The 17,155-nt window shown below is 35.4% G+C and overlaps 1 protein-coding gene across 4 annotated transcripts in view; it reads right to left on the reverse strand.

The window, feature by feature from the left end:
• The window catches only part of PIGF (phosphatidylinositol glycan anchor biosynthesis class F), a 33,422-nt gene that overhangs the window by 4,098 nt on the left and 12,169 nt on the right, over positions 1–17,155 (reverse strand). For 2 of the 4 annotated variants that reach the window (XM_006054787.4, XM_025260967.3), the window contains exons 5-7: positions 7,449–7,557; positions 4,639–4,692; positions 2,672–2,772 (exon numbers count right to left, since the gene is read on the reverse strand). In XM_006054787.4, coding sequence (XP_006054849.2) covers positions 2,698–2,772; positions 4,639–4,692; positions 7,449–7,557 — 238 coding nt within the window. In that variant the 3' untranslated portion in view covers positions 2,672–2,697. The remainder of the gene's footprint in view (positions 1–2,671; positions 2,773–4,638; positions 4,693–7,448; positions 7,558–17,155) is intronic. The other 2 variants (XM_044925878.2, XM_044925877.2) reach the window with 2 other exon arrangements.

Here is a 17,155-nt window from a genome sequence, read left to right on the forward strand (position 1 = left end):
AAGAAAAACTTCACAAAAATGAGTAGCTACATCATGTGAAGAAAGTGCCCTGCTTTACAGTACTACTATTATCCTTGCTCTAAATCAAATAATTCCGTATTTGCCTCAGCACTTGAAAAAAGTCAGTGTTCGCTTAAAATAATCAGCATTAACAAAGGCCTGATACATAGGATCTTAGTACATGGTACTGGCAATAGGTTATTTTTCTCTTAGAAATAAAACAATTTCACCCTAATAAGCTTTAAAAAACTTTTAAAATAATACAGATATTTGTTTTTCTGTTAGAAAAATCATTATTATTGCTGCTTGAAAGACACTTCAAAATTATATAAGCTTATTTCTACCTGAAGACCACACTACATTCTTCTGGTCAGGCACTGCTATAAAACTCTGCTTTACATTTTAGAAAAGGAAAATGTACTAATATACCAAGTTTGAAAGCACATTCTAAGTAGTAGAGAATAGTATTCTCTATGTGTGTGTATATATATATATATATTCTGAATCACTTTGCTGTACACCTGGAAGTAACACAACACTGTAAATCAACTATACTTCAAAAAAAAAAGTTAACAAAAATATGACTCTAGGCAAGTTGCCTAACCTTTCTGTGCTTTGGTTTCTTATCTGCAAAATGAGGATCACTGTAGAACTCACCTCACAGGGTTACTGTAATGACCAAATGAGGTAAAGTCCTATGTGGTACCCACAATCATACCTAAAACACAGGTCTGGCACATAGGACAAGTGACCAGTCAATGAGTTACAATGGATAATCTTTCAGTTCATATTTTTAAACAGGCACATATGAAATAAGTTGTAATTACAATCTACAACACTATCATTCCTCAAATACACCATCTCTAAAGCTATTTTTTAAAGTATTTCTAAAAAACTACACCTACTATATACAGCAGACATTTCTATCATTTTTAAGAGTCTCCATTTGAATGGCTCTTTTCATTCAAAACTATGTATTGAGAGCCCCTACTATAAACCAAGCAATTAAGGGGCAAACTAAGATTCTTTTTTAGATAAATTTTAATAACACAAACTTTAAAAAATGTGTTGCAATATAATTTTTGGAGAGGTATGTGATATGAGAGATCTCAAGGGAAAACTGACTTATCTGCAGATCAGAAAACCTAGAAACACTTAGAACAACCCACAACCATTAGGATTACTGACTCTTTCAGATAAAAATGAAGATAAAACCCAGGCAATTCTAAATTTCACACAAACTACTTTTTAATATGTTTTGTTTATCATGGTTACCATAGATTTACATTTGCATGACTGATACAATTCATCTTTCAAAACCTACTTACTTCCAAACTTCAACTGGTTTGAAATGATCATGTATATTTTCTTCTGAACCTGGTTTTAATGCTGTGTTCTCCAGATGTACATAAAGTAGATGCTACCGTCTCGTGTAAGAATACATGAGCAGATGAGTCTACTCATCGGGGTAATTTCTCTGCTTGGTTGTAACTCAGAGTTGGTTGGTCCAGAGTTGGTTGTAACTCTGCTCTGAGCCGTGATTACTCTACCACTCTCCTGTGACTAAGAACACAGATTTAGGAAGAGCTATTTGCGGAGAGGTCCACAGTCTCCGGCTGGAACTTCTTGTCAAAGTGACGATGTAAGGTCCCTGCCAGGACCATGCAAATGAGTTTTACCTCAGCCAGCACTCTCCTCTATTACATGGAAGTCCTACTGGCATATCATTTTCAGTATCACTGCCCTACAATGAACCCACCTTTTAAATCGCAAACCACTTTCTATCAGTTAAGTATTAGTATTTTTCCCATGCTTGAAGTATGTAACTCACATTCATATAAATTAATATTTTATTTTGGTTTGTCTAAAACACTGTGTAAGACCTTTAGTAACAGAAACACCAATTAACCTAAAAATATGCACTCTTTCAATAATTAAATCCATAATCTTGGCTTCATCCCTTTCTCTACCATTATTTGCTGTGATTCATTTAATTTTCCTAATGATCTCCAGCATCAATTTATTAAAGTATTACCTGTGGCACCTGTGACTTTTAATATGAATATATGTCTCACAGATATTAATTTTTAAACCTGACAAAACCAGAGAAAACAAAAAATAATTTTTAAATACAACAATGCCTCATTTATCTGGTATCTGATGGGAATAAATACAAATATTTAACAATTTTAAATTGTTTTAAAGACAATCTCCATCCATTTTGCATTTTAACTTTATAAGAAACAAATACACTCAGAAGAGATTTGATTATGTGTTCAATTCCATTTTGGAGATAGTAGAACTGGAAGTCCAGAGTTTAAAGGTATTTGTTGGTATTCTAGGTACAAAATCCTCATGTATTAGCTTCATATACTCTCCTACAAATATATTAAATTTTTTGGTCTAACATACACTACCAGTTGACTGGTTGTGGCATTTAAATGAGATTCTCACGTGGGGAAAGAAATACAATATAATAATTACTCGACCTTTTTCAAAAAAATCTAAGCCATGGCCATTGTTAAAGAAGAACAGGGATAAAGAGAATCATGGTGTCCTGGAGCACTGGATTCCGAGTCTTCCTCTAATCAGTCAAGAAATGCTCAACAAGATGCATACTCCTCTCCCCACACTTGGCTCTCTTATGTGTAGAAATGAGGATGAAACCTACCTTGCACTATGGTTACCAGGATTAAGTTACTTGCGTGACAGTGCCAAGCCCCATGCCTGGTACATAAACAAAGAGATACTGTGTTTTCCTTCTACTGCCATCTGAAATGTCAGATAGGATTGAAAATTAAGTGAAATCCAAATACCCTAAATACCCAAATACCAGAGAAACAAAAAGATGAGTTAACAATCCACTCTACCAATTTAAGGACCGTTGTGCAGAATGAATAAAACAAGCACATTCTCCGGAGAATTCAAATAATGAATTGGCAGTTTTTTGGGAATGCTAAGAAAAAACAGTCATTAACCTACTCCTTTTATAGGTCACAAATGCCTATAACATCAGTTAAGCAGTTAACTGTTGGGTTCTAAACTAAGTAATTCAGAATTATTTAATCCTCACTAGCAAGTGTCAGCGGAGAAGGCAATGGCACCCCACTCCAGTACTCTTGCCTGGAAAATCCCGTGGACAGAGGAGCCTGGTAGGCTGTAGTCCATGGGGTCACGAAGAGTCAGACACTTACTGAGCAACTTCACTTTCACATTTCACTTTCATGCACTGGAGAAGGAAATGGGAACCCACTCCAGTGCTCTTGCCTGGAGAATCCCAGGGACGGGGGAGCCTGGTGGGCTGCCGTCTGTGGGGTCACACAGAGTCGGACATGACTGAAGCGACTTAGCAGCAGCAGCAGCAACAAGTTTGAACCCAGTAATTTGATGCCTCAGCTCTTAAAAATCCTGTTATCTACCTATTAATAAAACATGTGGGTTTAAAAACTTCATGTAAATTTCCTTTGTTTAGACTGACTAACAACAATTCTTAACTTTGTACTAATTGTTTTAATAATGTGAAGTGCTGATTTTTGATAAGTAAAGAATTAAGATATTTTCCAGATGAAAAGCTGATAACCATATATTCTAAAAATATTTAGAGCATATTAAATCTGAATCAGAATCTAACTCACAATCTGGATCTAAATTATCATTACCAAACAATTAAATTTCAGTCCTGGTAATATTTCTGTTATAACTTATATAGTTAATATGTACTTTGTACACAGTAAGAACTCAACAAATACTTACTGATTAGTTACTTTTACAGCAGATGGAAGCATCAAATTATAATGTAAATAGATTTACCATAGTCAAAAATTTTGTCAGTTACTGCAGCTATAAGTTTTCTCTGGGGGTGAAGAAGCCAGTCTGGGTTATGGACAATTCAATGTTTATAATGTAATAATTAAGGCAGGGAAGAGAAGCAAGATGACTTTGAATTACTTTCAAAGAAAACAATAAAGATGACCAACAACAGAGTGGGCAGCCATCAACCATATTCTCTTTCACCAAATTCTCTTGCTGCCTCCTAGAAATGGAAGGCTTCCTCCAATTATATAAAGATGCCTGGAATCTTTTGTCATTTGTCATTACTTAAAATTATTTAAAATTCCTATTAGTAAGTGAAAAAACCTTTTCATTAAGGTTATGTATTTTCAATGGGCCTTTCCAGTCACTAAATTCTGAAACAACTTAAAAACTATAAGCATTCTTGAACTTGCTCAATACAGAACTCACATCATTATATAATCTTATGCTTGGCCTCGGGCACTTTATACACAGTCAGATTGAGTACAAAGTAGAAAAATGGAACTACAATATGTGACAGTTTTTGTGAGGTGGTTTGTGTGTATGTGTTTTTAAAGAAAGTGTAATTGCTTAACCAGATACTCTTGCTTCTCCAAGTTTACTTCTTTTTATTAAACATGAGTAAAATCAGATCACAACCCAGAAAAGCTTACTTTACCACAAACATATCAAATCTTTATTGGGCTACAAGAAATACAGAACTAAAATCTCTTCCTAATACTATAATATTAAAGTTTAAATAATAAAGTATAGACAGAGGTTTTCTTCTTCTGAAATTCTACTTTAGAAAAATCTCCATTCTGAAGCAATGCCATAATCTTTTACCTGGTTTATTGTTTCTCTGGCAGATTCTGTCAGCATCATGAGCCACACTGAGTACTTATTGTGTAGTTAGGTTTACAAAGATAAAAAAACAGAACAGAAAACTTTGATGAAAATAAAAAGTGAAAAAAAAAAGACATCATTTCTCTAGTTTATAATTGTTAAATTAGTAAATGATCACTAAACTGGGGAGGCAGGTAATTATTATGTGAATAAAAGATGATTAATTATACATCACTTCTAACATATCTATCATAATTTTAAAAGATGATAGTGAATACATATCTATCATAATTTTGAAAGATGATAGTAAATAAGTGGCTCATTAACTTGGAATACTCTTAAAACAACCCAATAGTAAAGATTATTAAATAACCAGTAATACTCCAGTCAAATGAAACATTCCTAATGAAGACCAACATTTGTTACATACTAAATTAGCTAGCTAGAAATTTTTTTTAAAGTCAATAATTCAAGTAGAAAATTTATATTAATTTTAAAAGTCTGATACCATTAATTTGGATCCAGTTCACCTCTTACTGTAAATAAGAATTGAGGTAGAAAATGAGAGTCACTAGCTAGAAGCCTAAACAATCAAAAATGGATAATTGGATTGTAAATAACTGAAATATATATTTTCTTCACAAACCTAAACCCAGATTTTAGACAGATGCATCTACTCCCCATAATTCGACATCTACTTCTGCATCGTCTTTTTTGCCTGTCGTTCCCCCCACCTTTGGCTGCAGCACATAGTATGTGGGATCTTAGTTTCCTAATCAGGGATCAAACCCATGTCCCCTGCACCAGATGACGAAGTCTTAACCACTGGACCACCAGGGATGTCCCTGCATAGTCTTAAGACGATTTATACAGGTGTAAGATGCAAAGCATCAACTCATTGGAAAAGACCCTGATGCTCAGAAAGATTGAGGGCAGGAGGAGAAGGGGGCAACACAGGATGAGATGGTTGGATGGCATCACCAACTCGATGGGCATGAGTTTGAGCAAACTCCAGGAGATAGTGAAGGACAAGGAAGCCTGGTGTGCTGTAGTCTATGGGATAGCAAAGACTTGGACACGACTTAGTGACTGAACAACAACAACAACAAGATATCAAACTTTTACACTCCAAAATATTCCATCTATATGCAAACTAACAAGCTAATTACACGTTACCTTACTGACTCATAAGCTGATAGCCCATGGTGCGTTATATACTGATACTTTGTATTAGATTTAATTTCATATATCTGAAATAAGGGATTAAGACACAATTTCCTATGAACACTTTTCAGTGATTTTGATTGTCCTCCAATCTAGAAATTATGACACTATTGAATGAAATTAAGTTTCATAAGATGGTAACTTGAGTACAAATGAATCTCTATTTCCCAGCAATCACTGAGATGGCCAAGAGAACATAAAAGAAACCTTTATTAATACTATAACCTTGGGAATGGTATCAGTGACACCACACATGCCAAACCTCCAGGGATTTCTATAACATATAAGTAGGTGAAGAACTATTACAGGGAAGGGCCAACCTACCAGACTTACTGAATGTAAAAAACAACTCATTTGTTAGGGAGAAACAACATCTAATAGAAACCACAAAGAATGGACTTAAAAAGTAGGCAGTTAAGTGCAAGACATACAATCTAGCTCCCTCAATGGTCTTTGGAAAGGGAGACACATATCAGAGATTCACTACCTAGGAATTTATTTTAAAGAGAAAACTGGACAAACTAAGAAAAATTTAAGGAGAAAACTGGATGAAACTGCAAGGATGTATGTTTTATGATAATTATTAATAGCAAAAACTGTAAATAATCTAAATATCCATTCATAAGAAATTCATATATGATTTTACACAAATAATACAGTATTGCACCCATGCAACTTGTCGCTGACATGGAACAAGTTCCACAATATGCTGCTGAAGGGGAAAGAAACAGATTAAAAATAATATGTGTACTATGAATAGTTATACAGAGAGAGAGCTGCAAAGATTGTCACCAAAACACAAATGGGAGCTGCCTCTGGGTGGCTGGATATTTGATAATTTTTACTTACTTTTTATAATTATTAGTACTGCTGAAATTTTCTAAATAAATGTATACTGTCTTTGTAATCAAGAAAAAAATTCTCATTTTGGAAAAAGTACATTTATTTTTTAATACTAAACTTGATTTAGGAGAAATTATCTTGATAATTGGAAACATCCATTAAGATACAGATTAAAAGATCTTTATCATAACATTGTTTATAACAGTAAAATAGTAAAAATAGTAAATTATTAGCAATAATGTAAATGATCAATAGCGAATTTGTTAAATTTTAGAATAACTATATAATGATTTACTACAAAGCCATTAAAAATTACGACAAAGATGTATTCATCACTAGCTCAGTGACCTTGGAAATATCACATGTCCTCTAGGTATCAGTTTTCTCATCTGTAAAATGCAGATAAAAGAATACTTACGGTGCTTCACCTAGCTTAATAGCTATACCCTATTGTGATAGAAAATGAAAAATCTGATGTTTATAAGTTTCCTCTAATTTCACAAACACTTATTTCAAAATCAACTTTGCTATATGTTGAACAGTGCTGGAAGACAGAAACAGGCTAATCTGGATACCTGTAGCAGTGAGGCCCCAATAAGTCCCCCAGATTACAGTGACAGAGGGAACCGACATCCCTACTTAACTGAACAATGAAACAATTTATACATACACTCGTCGGCGTCATCAGTTTCACCCTCACTGTACAAACATTTACTTTGCTGCTTTAAGGAGTTGAAACCAACCTGCCATGGTCTTCCCCAATCCAGTGGAATAGGAAAGGCTCCAAGCCATATTCCTACAAAACTAGAAATTGTAGTGATCTGAAGACTATTCTCCCAAATGGACGTAACTCTGTAAAACACAAATGTATAAATCATTGGTGGAACAGATCTCAGCTGCTGGGAAATCAAACAAAGAGCACATATTAACACCATACATATGTACATGTTCTGTTCGTTTCAAATAAGCATCTCAAATTGACACATAAATATTTGCTATGAATCATTAACAATTAATTGGCAAGAAGATATAAGTGGTTTTCAGCTGGAAAAGTAACATATACACATACTGAAAGTCAAATAATACAAAAGAGTATTTGCAATGAATGCTAAGTCCTCCTCTCACCCTTATTATCAACTTTGGTTCCTTTTCCCAGAAATGACTATTACCAGCTAAGTACATATCCTTCCAGAAATATTTTATACACACAAAACCACACAATTTTGTTTAGAATGATATATGCACATCTACTTATATGCACACATGTATGTATAAACCCTTCAAAACAAAACTCAAATGTACCATGTCATAAACACGGTTCTGCTCTGTATCTTTCCCTGTTAACAGTTTTACTAGTATTCCATTGTCCCAAGGAAGCATCATTTATTCAACTAGTCCCTTATGGCACATTTCATTTAAGAAAATCAACTCTATTTGGTGGGGAAGGAGTAGAGAATGAGAACAAAATATTACAAAAGATCCACTGCTTTGGCCTACCATTCTTATTTATTAAGTGCACATCTTACAGTGTAAAGGTGGAAAGACATAATTCTATCTGTCTCTTAGAAAGTCTTGGCTTCAGTCTGCCCCTAATGTGATCACTTAACTGGGTGGAATAAGAATCTCATTACAGTGGAGTAAACCACTCCCCAAAAATGCAGTAACTGGAGTCCAAATATTCAATTGTTTCAAATGCAGTGTTTAGTTATTCTGAAGTTTATGAAAAGCAGTTTCTTCTGTAAGTGTGGTAAAGGGGGGAAACATTTGCTTTGTTAGATGACTGCTTTAGAAACAGGCTAATGACTATACACAAAATGTACACTGAATTAAAACCATCCAGAATGACAAGTCAGTCCATAAACCAACATCCCATCACCTACCCATCTCATTACTGCCTTTCCCTCACCTACACGAGTTAAGAGCTTCAGCCTGTTTCTATTGAAAACTGGGGCTGGAAGAAGATTGGAGGCAATCCCCATACATTCAAATCTGTGTTATTTGTTGGGCTTAATTGTTCTTTTCTATTCTGTGTAACACTTAAAAATAAAAGTCAATTTCTTCAACTAACATTCAACAGAACAGAGATCTATTCCAGTCTTAAGAGGTGAAAAAAACTGATGAGTTGAATGTAAAGAGACAATTGTACGATTCAGGCAATTTAAAGGTTTGTCTAAGGTAATTTTTTACTTTATGTTGCTGAGAAATGTTGACTACCTTTCATCAAAACACACACTTCTTGGTATTGCAATGTGTAAAGTGATTTGCCGAGAGATACAAAATTGAGAGCAGAGTTTACTTTCTGCTAAGAAGAGTTTTACTTTTTTTCTTTTTTTATGAAAGGAAGTTCAGCGGAATTTGGAAGAATGAGCGGTATTTGGTCTTGAAGAAATGGAGAAAGAGATATACTGTAGGTTAAAAGAACGTAAGTAAAATTGGTTGAGCCCAAGTGGAAGAATGGGTAACAACACTGGAAAAGTAGGTTATAGTAGGATTTTTAAAAAAATAATGGCTTTATTGAATACAGTTTAAAAAAAAATGCTACACAGAAACCTTTTCCAGCCATATGATTCACTTAAAGTGCACAATTCAACGTTTTTAGTATATTAACAGAATTGCACAATCACCCACAAAACAAAAGCCTTTATATTAGCAGTCACTCCCAATTTCCCCTTCCCTCTAGATCACTAATCCACTTTCTGTCTCTATGGATTTGCCTATTCTGAACATTTCATGCAAATGAAATCAATGTGTGGTCTTCTGCGACTGGATTATTTCACTTAGTACAGTTTCCAAGGTTCATCAATTTTGTAGCACGTAAAAATGTCATTCCCTTTTATTGCCAAATAATATTTTGTTATACAGATATATCACATTTTATTTTTTCCACACATTAGTTGATGGACACCTGGGTTGTTTTGACTTTTGGGCTATTACATCTAATGCTACTATAAACATTCATGTATAAGTTTTGTGTGGACATACATTTTTCTTGGGGATATACTAAGGAATAGACTTGCTGATAACTCTGTGCTTAACCTTTTGAGGAACTGCCAGACCATCGTCCAAAGCAGCTGAGCTATTTTATATTTCCATCAGCAGTGTATGTGGGTTCCAATTTCCAGATCCTTGCTAATACTTGCTACTACTGATTATAGCCATCTTAGTAGTGATGAAGTGGTATCTCATTGTGGTAGATTTAGGCTTAGGATTTTATAAAAGCCTTAAAAGTCAAATTTTTTAAGTCAAAAGAAGTCTCTGAAGGTTTTAAATCCAGTCAGCAATATGAGTTAAGTCTAATAAGATCTATGTACACGTCTAATCTAAGCTCCAAGTTCCTTGGGCTAAGGGGCATGATCCATGTCGTCACACTTTTTTTTTCATTGTTATAAGCACACTTGTGGTCATCTTATATTTGTTAAAATAAAGGCAAATATCCAAGAAAAGTGAAAATGAAAGTGAAGTCGCTTAGTCGTGTCCAACTCTTTGCGACCCGTGGACTGTAGCCCACCAACCTCCTCCGTCCATGGGATTCTCCAGGCAAGAATACTGGAGTGGGGTGCCATTTCCTTCTCCAGGGAAGGGCAAATATCCAAGAGGTTGTCCTCTATTTTGTTTGTTTGATGTATGAAGAATGTTTATGATCTTACGTACAACAAATGCATTAAAAAATGGAACCAAGACCTAATTTAAAAATTAGAAGAAATCTGTAGCCTATCTTTTTAAAATTAAAAAGCCTGAGGCACAACTGTGTTCCTGTGAGTGCCCTACACCATCTCGTGAATTCCCTTTGCCTCTCTCAGTGCTCCTGGGTCTTCATTTTCCTGAATTTCAAGACGTCTTCCTTCTATCGCCCCCTTCTTTTAAAGTACATCCTTTAATATATTCCTGAGAAAATGTAGCGAGAAAACAGATTTTAGAGATGTTTAAAGTCTGACAGTGACTTTACTATAATTGTTGGCAATCATTTTGTCTCAGAATGTTGAAGGCATTGCTCCATTTTTTTCTGATTCCTGCTTGAGAAGTTCAGGGCCATCTGGCTCCCAGTTCTCTATAAGTAACATGTTCTCTACACCCCACCCTCCCTCCATCCTTTCTGGGAGCCTCTAGAATCATCTCTTTATTTCTTGTTATCTAAAATCTCACATTAACATGTCTTGGAGTGGGTCTTTTCGTCCATTATGCCAGAAATACACATGGGCTTTCTTAATTTAGACTCTCAGGTTTTTAGTTCTTGAAATTTTCATTTGAAGACTTGCTGTTTGATGCCCAGGTCCCTTAAGAATTCTGTTTTTCTTACTCTTTTGCTGGGGATACTATCCTTATGAATAAATTCTCTAATCTTCTTACTTTTTAACTCATTTCCCATATCTTTGCCTTTTTGTTTGACTAAAGGATCTTTTCAACTTTGTCTCTACTTCTGTTGAATTTTTTAATTCCCAAGAAGCTTTCTTCTCTGAATATTCCTTTTGATTACCTCCTGTTCACGTTTATGGATGTAAAAATATATATTTTTTTAAAGTTATCTTCTGGTTCTTACACTGCTTTTATTTCCACTGAGTTTTCTTGTTGTTTCCATTTCTGGTTTTCAGCTTACAGGTGTTCTTAAATGTCTAGTGATTCTTCAGTTACCATTCTACTTAAATGTAAAACACTATATATGAAATGTCCAGAAAAGGTAAATTTATAGAGACAGAAAGTACTTTAGTATTTGCCTGGGATGGACAGTAAGGGGGTGGGTGGGAGAGAAGGGTGGGAATGGAGAACGACTGTTAACAGGTATTTCTTTTGGGGTGGTGAAATGTTCTTAGACTGTGCTGATGGTTACAAAACAGTACCTATACAAAAAACTATCGAGTTATACATTTTATTGCTTTATTTTTTGGCCGTTATGTGGGATCTTAGTTACCCAACCAGGGATTGAACTTCTGTCCCCTGCAGTGGAAGCGTGGAGTCTTAACCACTGGACCACCAGGGAAGTCCCCTTGAACTGTACGCTTTAAATGGGTGAGTTTTATGGCTTGAAGTTATATCTCAATAATGTGCTTTTTAAAAAGACACAAAAAAGTGAAACTCTAAACAGCTGGCTGGCTGATCACTGTACACAAATAGCATGATTCAACTGATGGGCTTCACTGTTCCAGGAACCGGGTAGGAACCCTGCCTGTTAAGAGAAATTTCAAATGTCAGTATCTATAGGTGTTTTGGTACCATTTTTCTCAGAGAGAAATCATTTCAGTATTCTGCCTAGACGGTATAAGCCTGGCTGTCAGCGTTCTGGGCCTAGAAGATAAAAAGGACTAGGCATAAGGTATAGACTCATTGCTTAGTATGTAGAATTTTGTTTAAGCCTTCCTGAAGAGGTTGTAGCAACTAGGCTCAGGATCTGGGGGTAGCCAGAGTGGTTGGGGGTACATCTTTCTCCATGTTCCCTTCACCCACTGTATACCTTCCATTACTATGATATTTATACAGTATTTATATTCTGTTCTGAACTCTAATTCATTCAATTCTTTTCTTGATACGGTAACCCCCTTATATATGTACTCAGTAATTCATCTGGGGGAACTGTCTTCTATCATATCTTTGAGTTATTTTTTGCTTTATATTTTAGGGGTACTGAAACAGTGTCAGACTTTATTTTTCTGGGCTCCAAAATCACTGCAGATGGTGATTGCCGCCATGAAATTCAAAGATGCTTACTCCTTGGAAGGAAAGTTATGACCAACCTGGACAGCATATTAAAAAGCAGAGACATTACTTTGCCAACAAAGGTCCGTCTAGTCAAGGCTATGGTTTTTCCAGTGGTCATGTATGGATGTGAGAGTTGGACTCTGAAGAAAGCTGAGCGCTGAAGAATTGATACTTTTGAACTGTGGTATTGGAGAAGACTCTTGAGAGTCCCTTGGACTGCAAGGAGATCCAACCAGTCCATCCTAAAGGAGATCAGTCCTGGGTGTTCTTTGGAAGGAATGGTGCTAAAGCTGAAACTCCAGTACTTTGGCCACCTCATGCGAAGAGTTGACTCATTGGAAAAGACCCTGTTGCTGGGAGGGATTGGGCGCAGGAGGAGAAGGGGACGACAGAGGATGAGATGGCTGGATGGCATCACCGACTTGACGGACATGACTTTGAGTAAACTCTGGGAGTTGGTGATGGACAGGGAGGCCTGGCATGCTGTGATTCATGGGGTCACAAAGAGTCGGACATGACTGAGCGACTGAACTGGAACTGGAACTTGTCTTAAGTTGATCTCCTTTGTATGTTCTCTATATTTATCATTTCTTCTCTAATTGCTTTATTCTTCCCAACCCCCATTAGCTTTCATTCATTTTGATTAGCTCAAACCTTTCTTGCTGCTACAACTTGATTTTCTAATTTATCTATGTTTCTAATTTATGATCTAATAGTATGATCTGGATTTTGAATTTATTTCATTAATTTTTCAATTTCCTTCTCCACCTCATTTTCTTTAATTATCTCATCTTTGAGCTCTTATTTTATTGCATTAATATCCTTAATAACATTTCTTTCGGTAGTAAACTGTGTGGAGCTTTTTTGTTTTTGTTCCTTGGGTAGTATTTTCTTCCAGGCTGAGTTCCTTATCTTCTACATGCCTTTTTCTTCTGCTATAGTTTGTTTTTAGGCATTGTCAGACCATTTCTTTTCAACTTGCCCATACTTCATATGGTCAGGCTGCCCAAACTACCCATTTGTTTGGATAAAATGAATGCGTTATTTGAAGCTGCCTTTCTATCTTAACCAACATCAATTTTTCATATCTTGAAGTTGCATTTTGAGGACTGGATGTTCTTTTCTATCAAATTTTCGGTGACATGAGGCAGAAGGAAGAATGGAGGCAGAGAGCCAAGGCAAGGGAAATGGTGTCTTTGCAATATAATCAGAAATATTCAGCTGCAATTTAATGAATGGCGGTTCTACAAATTAAAAAAAATTTTTGACCAGGGCTTATGCATCCCATTAGGAATCAGATGAAACTATAGTAGAACAGTCTGCTTCCTGGGTAAAACCCAGTAGGCAGCAGCCCTGGGAGACTGATAAAGAGTATAAAGAGCACTGATGGGGATTCAGGGAAACGGGCACTCTGTTGAGGTGTTTGTATGTGTGTGAGTTTTGATGATGATGTGTGCGCTCAGTTGTGTGATATAACGTCAGATGTGCTCAGATGATGTGTACAATTCTTTGCAACCCCATGGACTGTAGCCCGCCAGCCTCCACTGTCCATGGATTTTTCCAGGCAAGAATACTGGAGTGGGTTGCCACTTCCTACTCCAGGGGTCTTCCAACCCAGGTATTGAACCTGGGTCTCCTGCACTGGCAGGCAATTCTTCACCACTGTGCCACCTGGGAAGCTATATGTGTGTATATATATATGTATATAATAATAAAGTATATATATTGTGTGTGTATATATTTCAAATTAGAATTTTAATTTGGTGATGTCTATCAACTTCTTTTGACCTAGGAATTCTACTCCAGAAATCTGGTATACAGAAATCAGTGTACAAGTATACAAAGTTATATGGTACAAAGATGTTCATAACAACATTATTTATATCATGAAAATTTGATAATAGCCCTCAATAGGAAATTAGTTAAATCATGGTACATGGAATACTTATAATGATGATTAGTTGCCAACATTCATCTCATTTCTGATGATTAGGCTAATTAAATCATAGTGATCCCATTCTTTCCCAATGATTAGTTTAGGAAGATTTAAGGAGAGAAGAGAAGTTGCTGCCATTTCCCTACCAGCCCAATAAGTGAGAAGTAAAGCAAATTATAAAGCAGTGACTAGTATAACCAGTTTTGTTTTTAAATTACATATATTTTTTCATAGATAAAATCTGGAACATATAAAATCTGTTAGTAACGGCTGTTCTTTTTAACTTTTGATATTTTTCTATTATTTGAATTTTTATAATATTCTTTTGTAAAAAACAAAAAGCATAAATTCCTTTCTAGTCACTGATTTATAGCAGCACTGACATTGATTTATTTTCATTTTATAAATTTCCATAATAAAGCCATTGGAATTCGTTGGTTAATGGCTGATTTCTTCATAGTTAAGTTCTATATATATATATATATATATATATATATATGATTGAGAATAGAATACATAATGCACTATTCTGCAAACAAACTTAAAAGTGACTGAATATTGCAGATCAGTCTTCGTGACAGTGAGTTCTAAGTAAATGTCCACATTATTTGACTCCACTGAAATTCATTTAATCAAATCTTAATTGAAATAAATAAACCATTTCAAATGCCTACTATTTATGTTCCAGACACTGTATCAGTCATCTGAGATAGTTAACAATAAATACTATGGCTCAGACAGGCTGTCACCAAAACAGTGCTTGTTTAGATGGAGTTGATCTTTTTAATTGTTGATCTCTATCTAAAAAAGAGGCACTAAACAACTCCTCCTAGTGGCTAAAGATATTTACAGAAGTCTTACATAAACTTTCCCCTTCCCCCACTGAATAAATATTAAAACCAATGCCTCTTTGCTACTAAATTTTTGTACCCACATTAAGACTAAATTACCTAATTTTAATACATATAAAAATTGGTCATTCACCATCCTTTCACTTTTAATATCCACAGTGGTCTTTTTCAATATAAAGTCCATTTCAACACAAAGATGGCAAAAAGAGGCCTATTGTTTTCACTATACAAATAGGGCTTATAGGCTGTCTTTACCTTGGCAAGATAATCACAGATTCAGGAACGTATTCAGAAATTAAACTTCTTCATGAAAAGTGATCAGATTCTGAAACATTCAAATAAAAGCATAAAATAAACTAATAAAAGAAAAAGCAAACTTGAATGAAAAATGTAGGATGAAGATAGTCGAATTATTATTTTCCTTTATAAGGAAGTCAACAAATGGGAAAAAAAAAAAAAGGCCCCACAATAATTACAACACCAAAGCAACAAATTGAAGTAAACTAGTCCAGTACTCTTCCTGGAAAATCCCATGGACGGAGGAGCCTGGTAGGCTGCAGTCCATGAGGTCGCTAAGAGTCAGACATGACTGAGCGACTTCACTTTCACTTTTCACTTTCATGCATTGGAGAAGGAAATGGCAATCCACTCCAGTGTTCTTGCCTGGAGAATCCCAGGGACGAGGGAGCCTGGTGGGCTGCTATCTATGGGGTCGCACAGAGTCGGACACGACTGAAGTGACTTAGCAGCAGCAGCAGCAGTACAAATTGAGTATATTCAGTAATAAAGTATACCAAAAAGAAGTCGCTAGAATTTTTTAGGAAACCAAATGACTTTTCTATCTTCAAGCCTCTTTAAAATAGCATTCTTTAAAAAAAAAAAAAAAATTTAAAATAACTTTACATGCCTTTAATAAAAAGTCTTGTGAAAACAGTGTCATTTAATTACATATTCAATCTGAATAGTGTCCAACTGGCCCTTTACTCTTGGGATGCATCTCTTACATAGTTCTCAAATTCAGAGCTTTGGTGTCTTCAGTCTTTATTTGATTATCATCGACTCAGTGTTAAACATGCAAATAAATACACTAAAAATTAGGATATAATGATATTTCACTTAAAATAGTACAAAATATTGATTCAATACTGAACAAGATCTCAGCCCAATTCCAAGCTATTCATAGTCAACACCTGAATTAGTTATATTTCAAAAATAACACAAGGGCCTACTTTAAATAAGCAAAACAAAAGGAAAATACTCTACTATGTTTTGTATACTAAAACACAGGATGAATGATAAAAATTTAAAGTTCTACCCACCTCCCAGAATATTGGAAATAAAAGCAAAAATAAACAAATGGGACCTAATTAACCTTAAAAGCTTCTGCACATCAAAGGAAACTATTAGCAAGGTGAAAAGGCAGCCTTCAGAATGGGAGAAGATAATAGCAAATGAAGCAACTGACAAACAACTAATCTCGAGAATATACAAGCAACTCCTACAGCTCAACTCCAGAAAAATAAATGACCCAATCAAAAAATGGGCCAAAGAACTAAATAGACATTTCTCCAAAGAAGACATACAGATGGCTAACAAACACATGAAAAGATGCTCAACATCACTCATTATCAGAGAAATGCAAATCAAAACCACTATGAGGTACCATTTCACACCAGTCAGAATGGCTGTGATCCAAAAGTCTACAAGTAATAAATGCTGGAGAGGGTGTGGAGAAAAGGGAACCCTCTTACACTGTTGGTGGGAATGCAAACTAGTACAGCCACTATGGAGAACAGTGTGGAGATTCCTTAAAAAACTGGAAATAGAACTGCCTTATGATCCAGCAATGCCACTGCAGGGCATACACACTGAGGAAACCAGAAGGGAAAGAGACACGTGTACCCCAATGTTCATCGCAGCACTGTTTATAATAGCCAGGACATGGAAGCAACCTAGATGTCCATCAGCAGAT

This window comes from Bubalus bubalis, chromosome 12 (genome assembly GCF_019923935.1).
Source record: "Bubalus bubalis isolate 160015118507 breed Murrah chromosome 12, NDDB_SH_1, whole genome shotgun sequence".
NCBI classification, from domain to species: domain Eukaryota; kingdom Metazoa; phylum Chordata; class Mammalia; order Artiodactyla; family Bovidae; genus Bubalus; species Bubalus bubalis.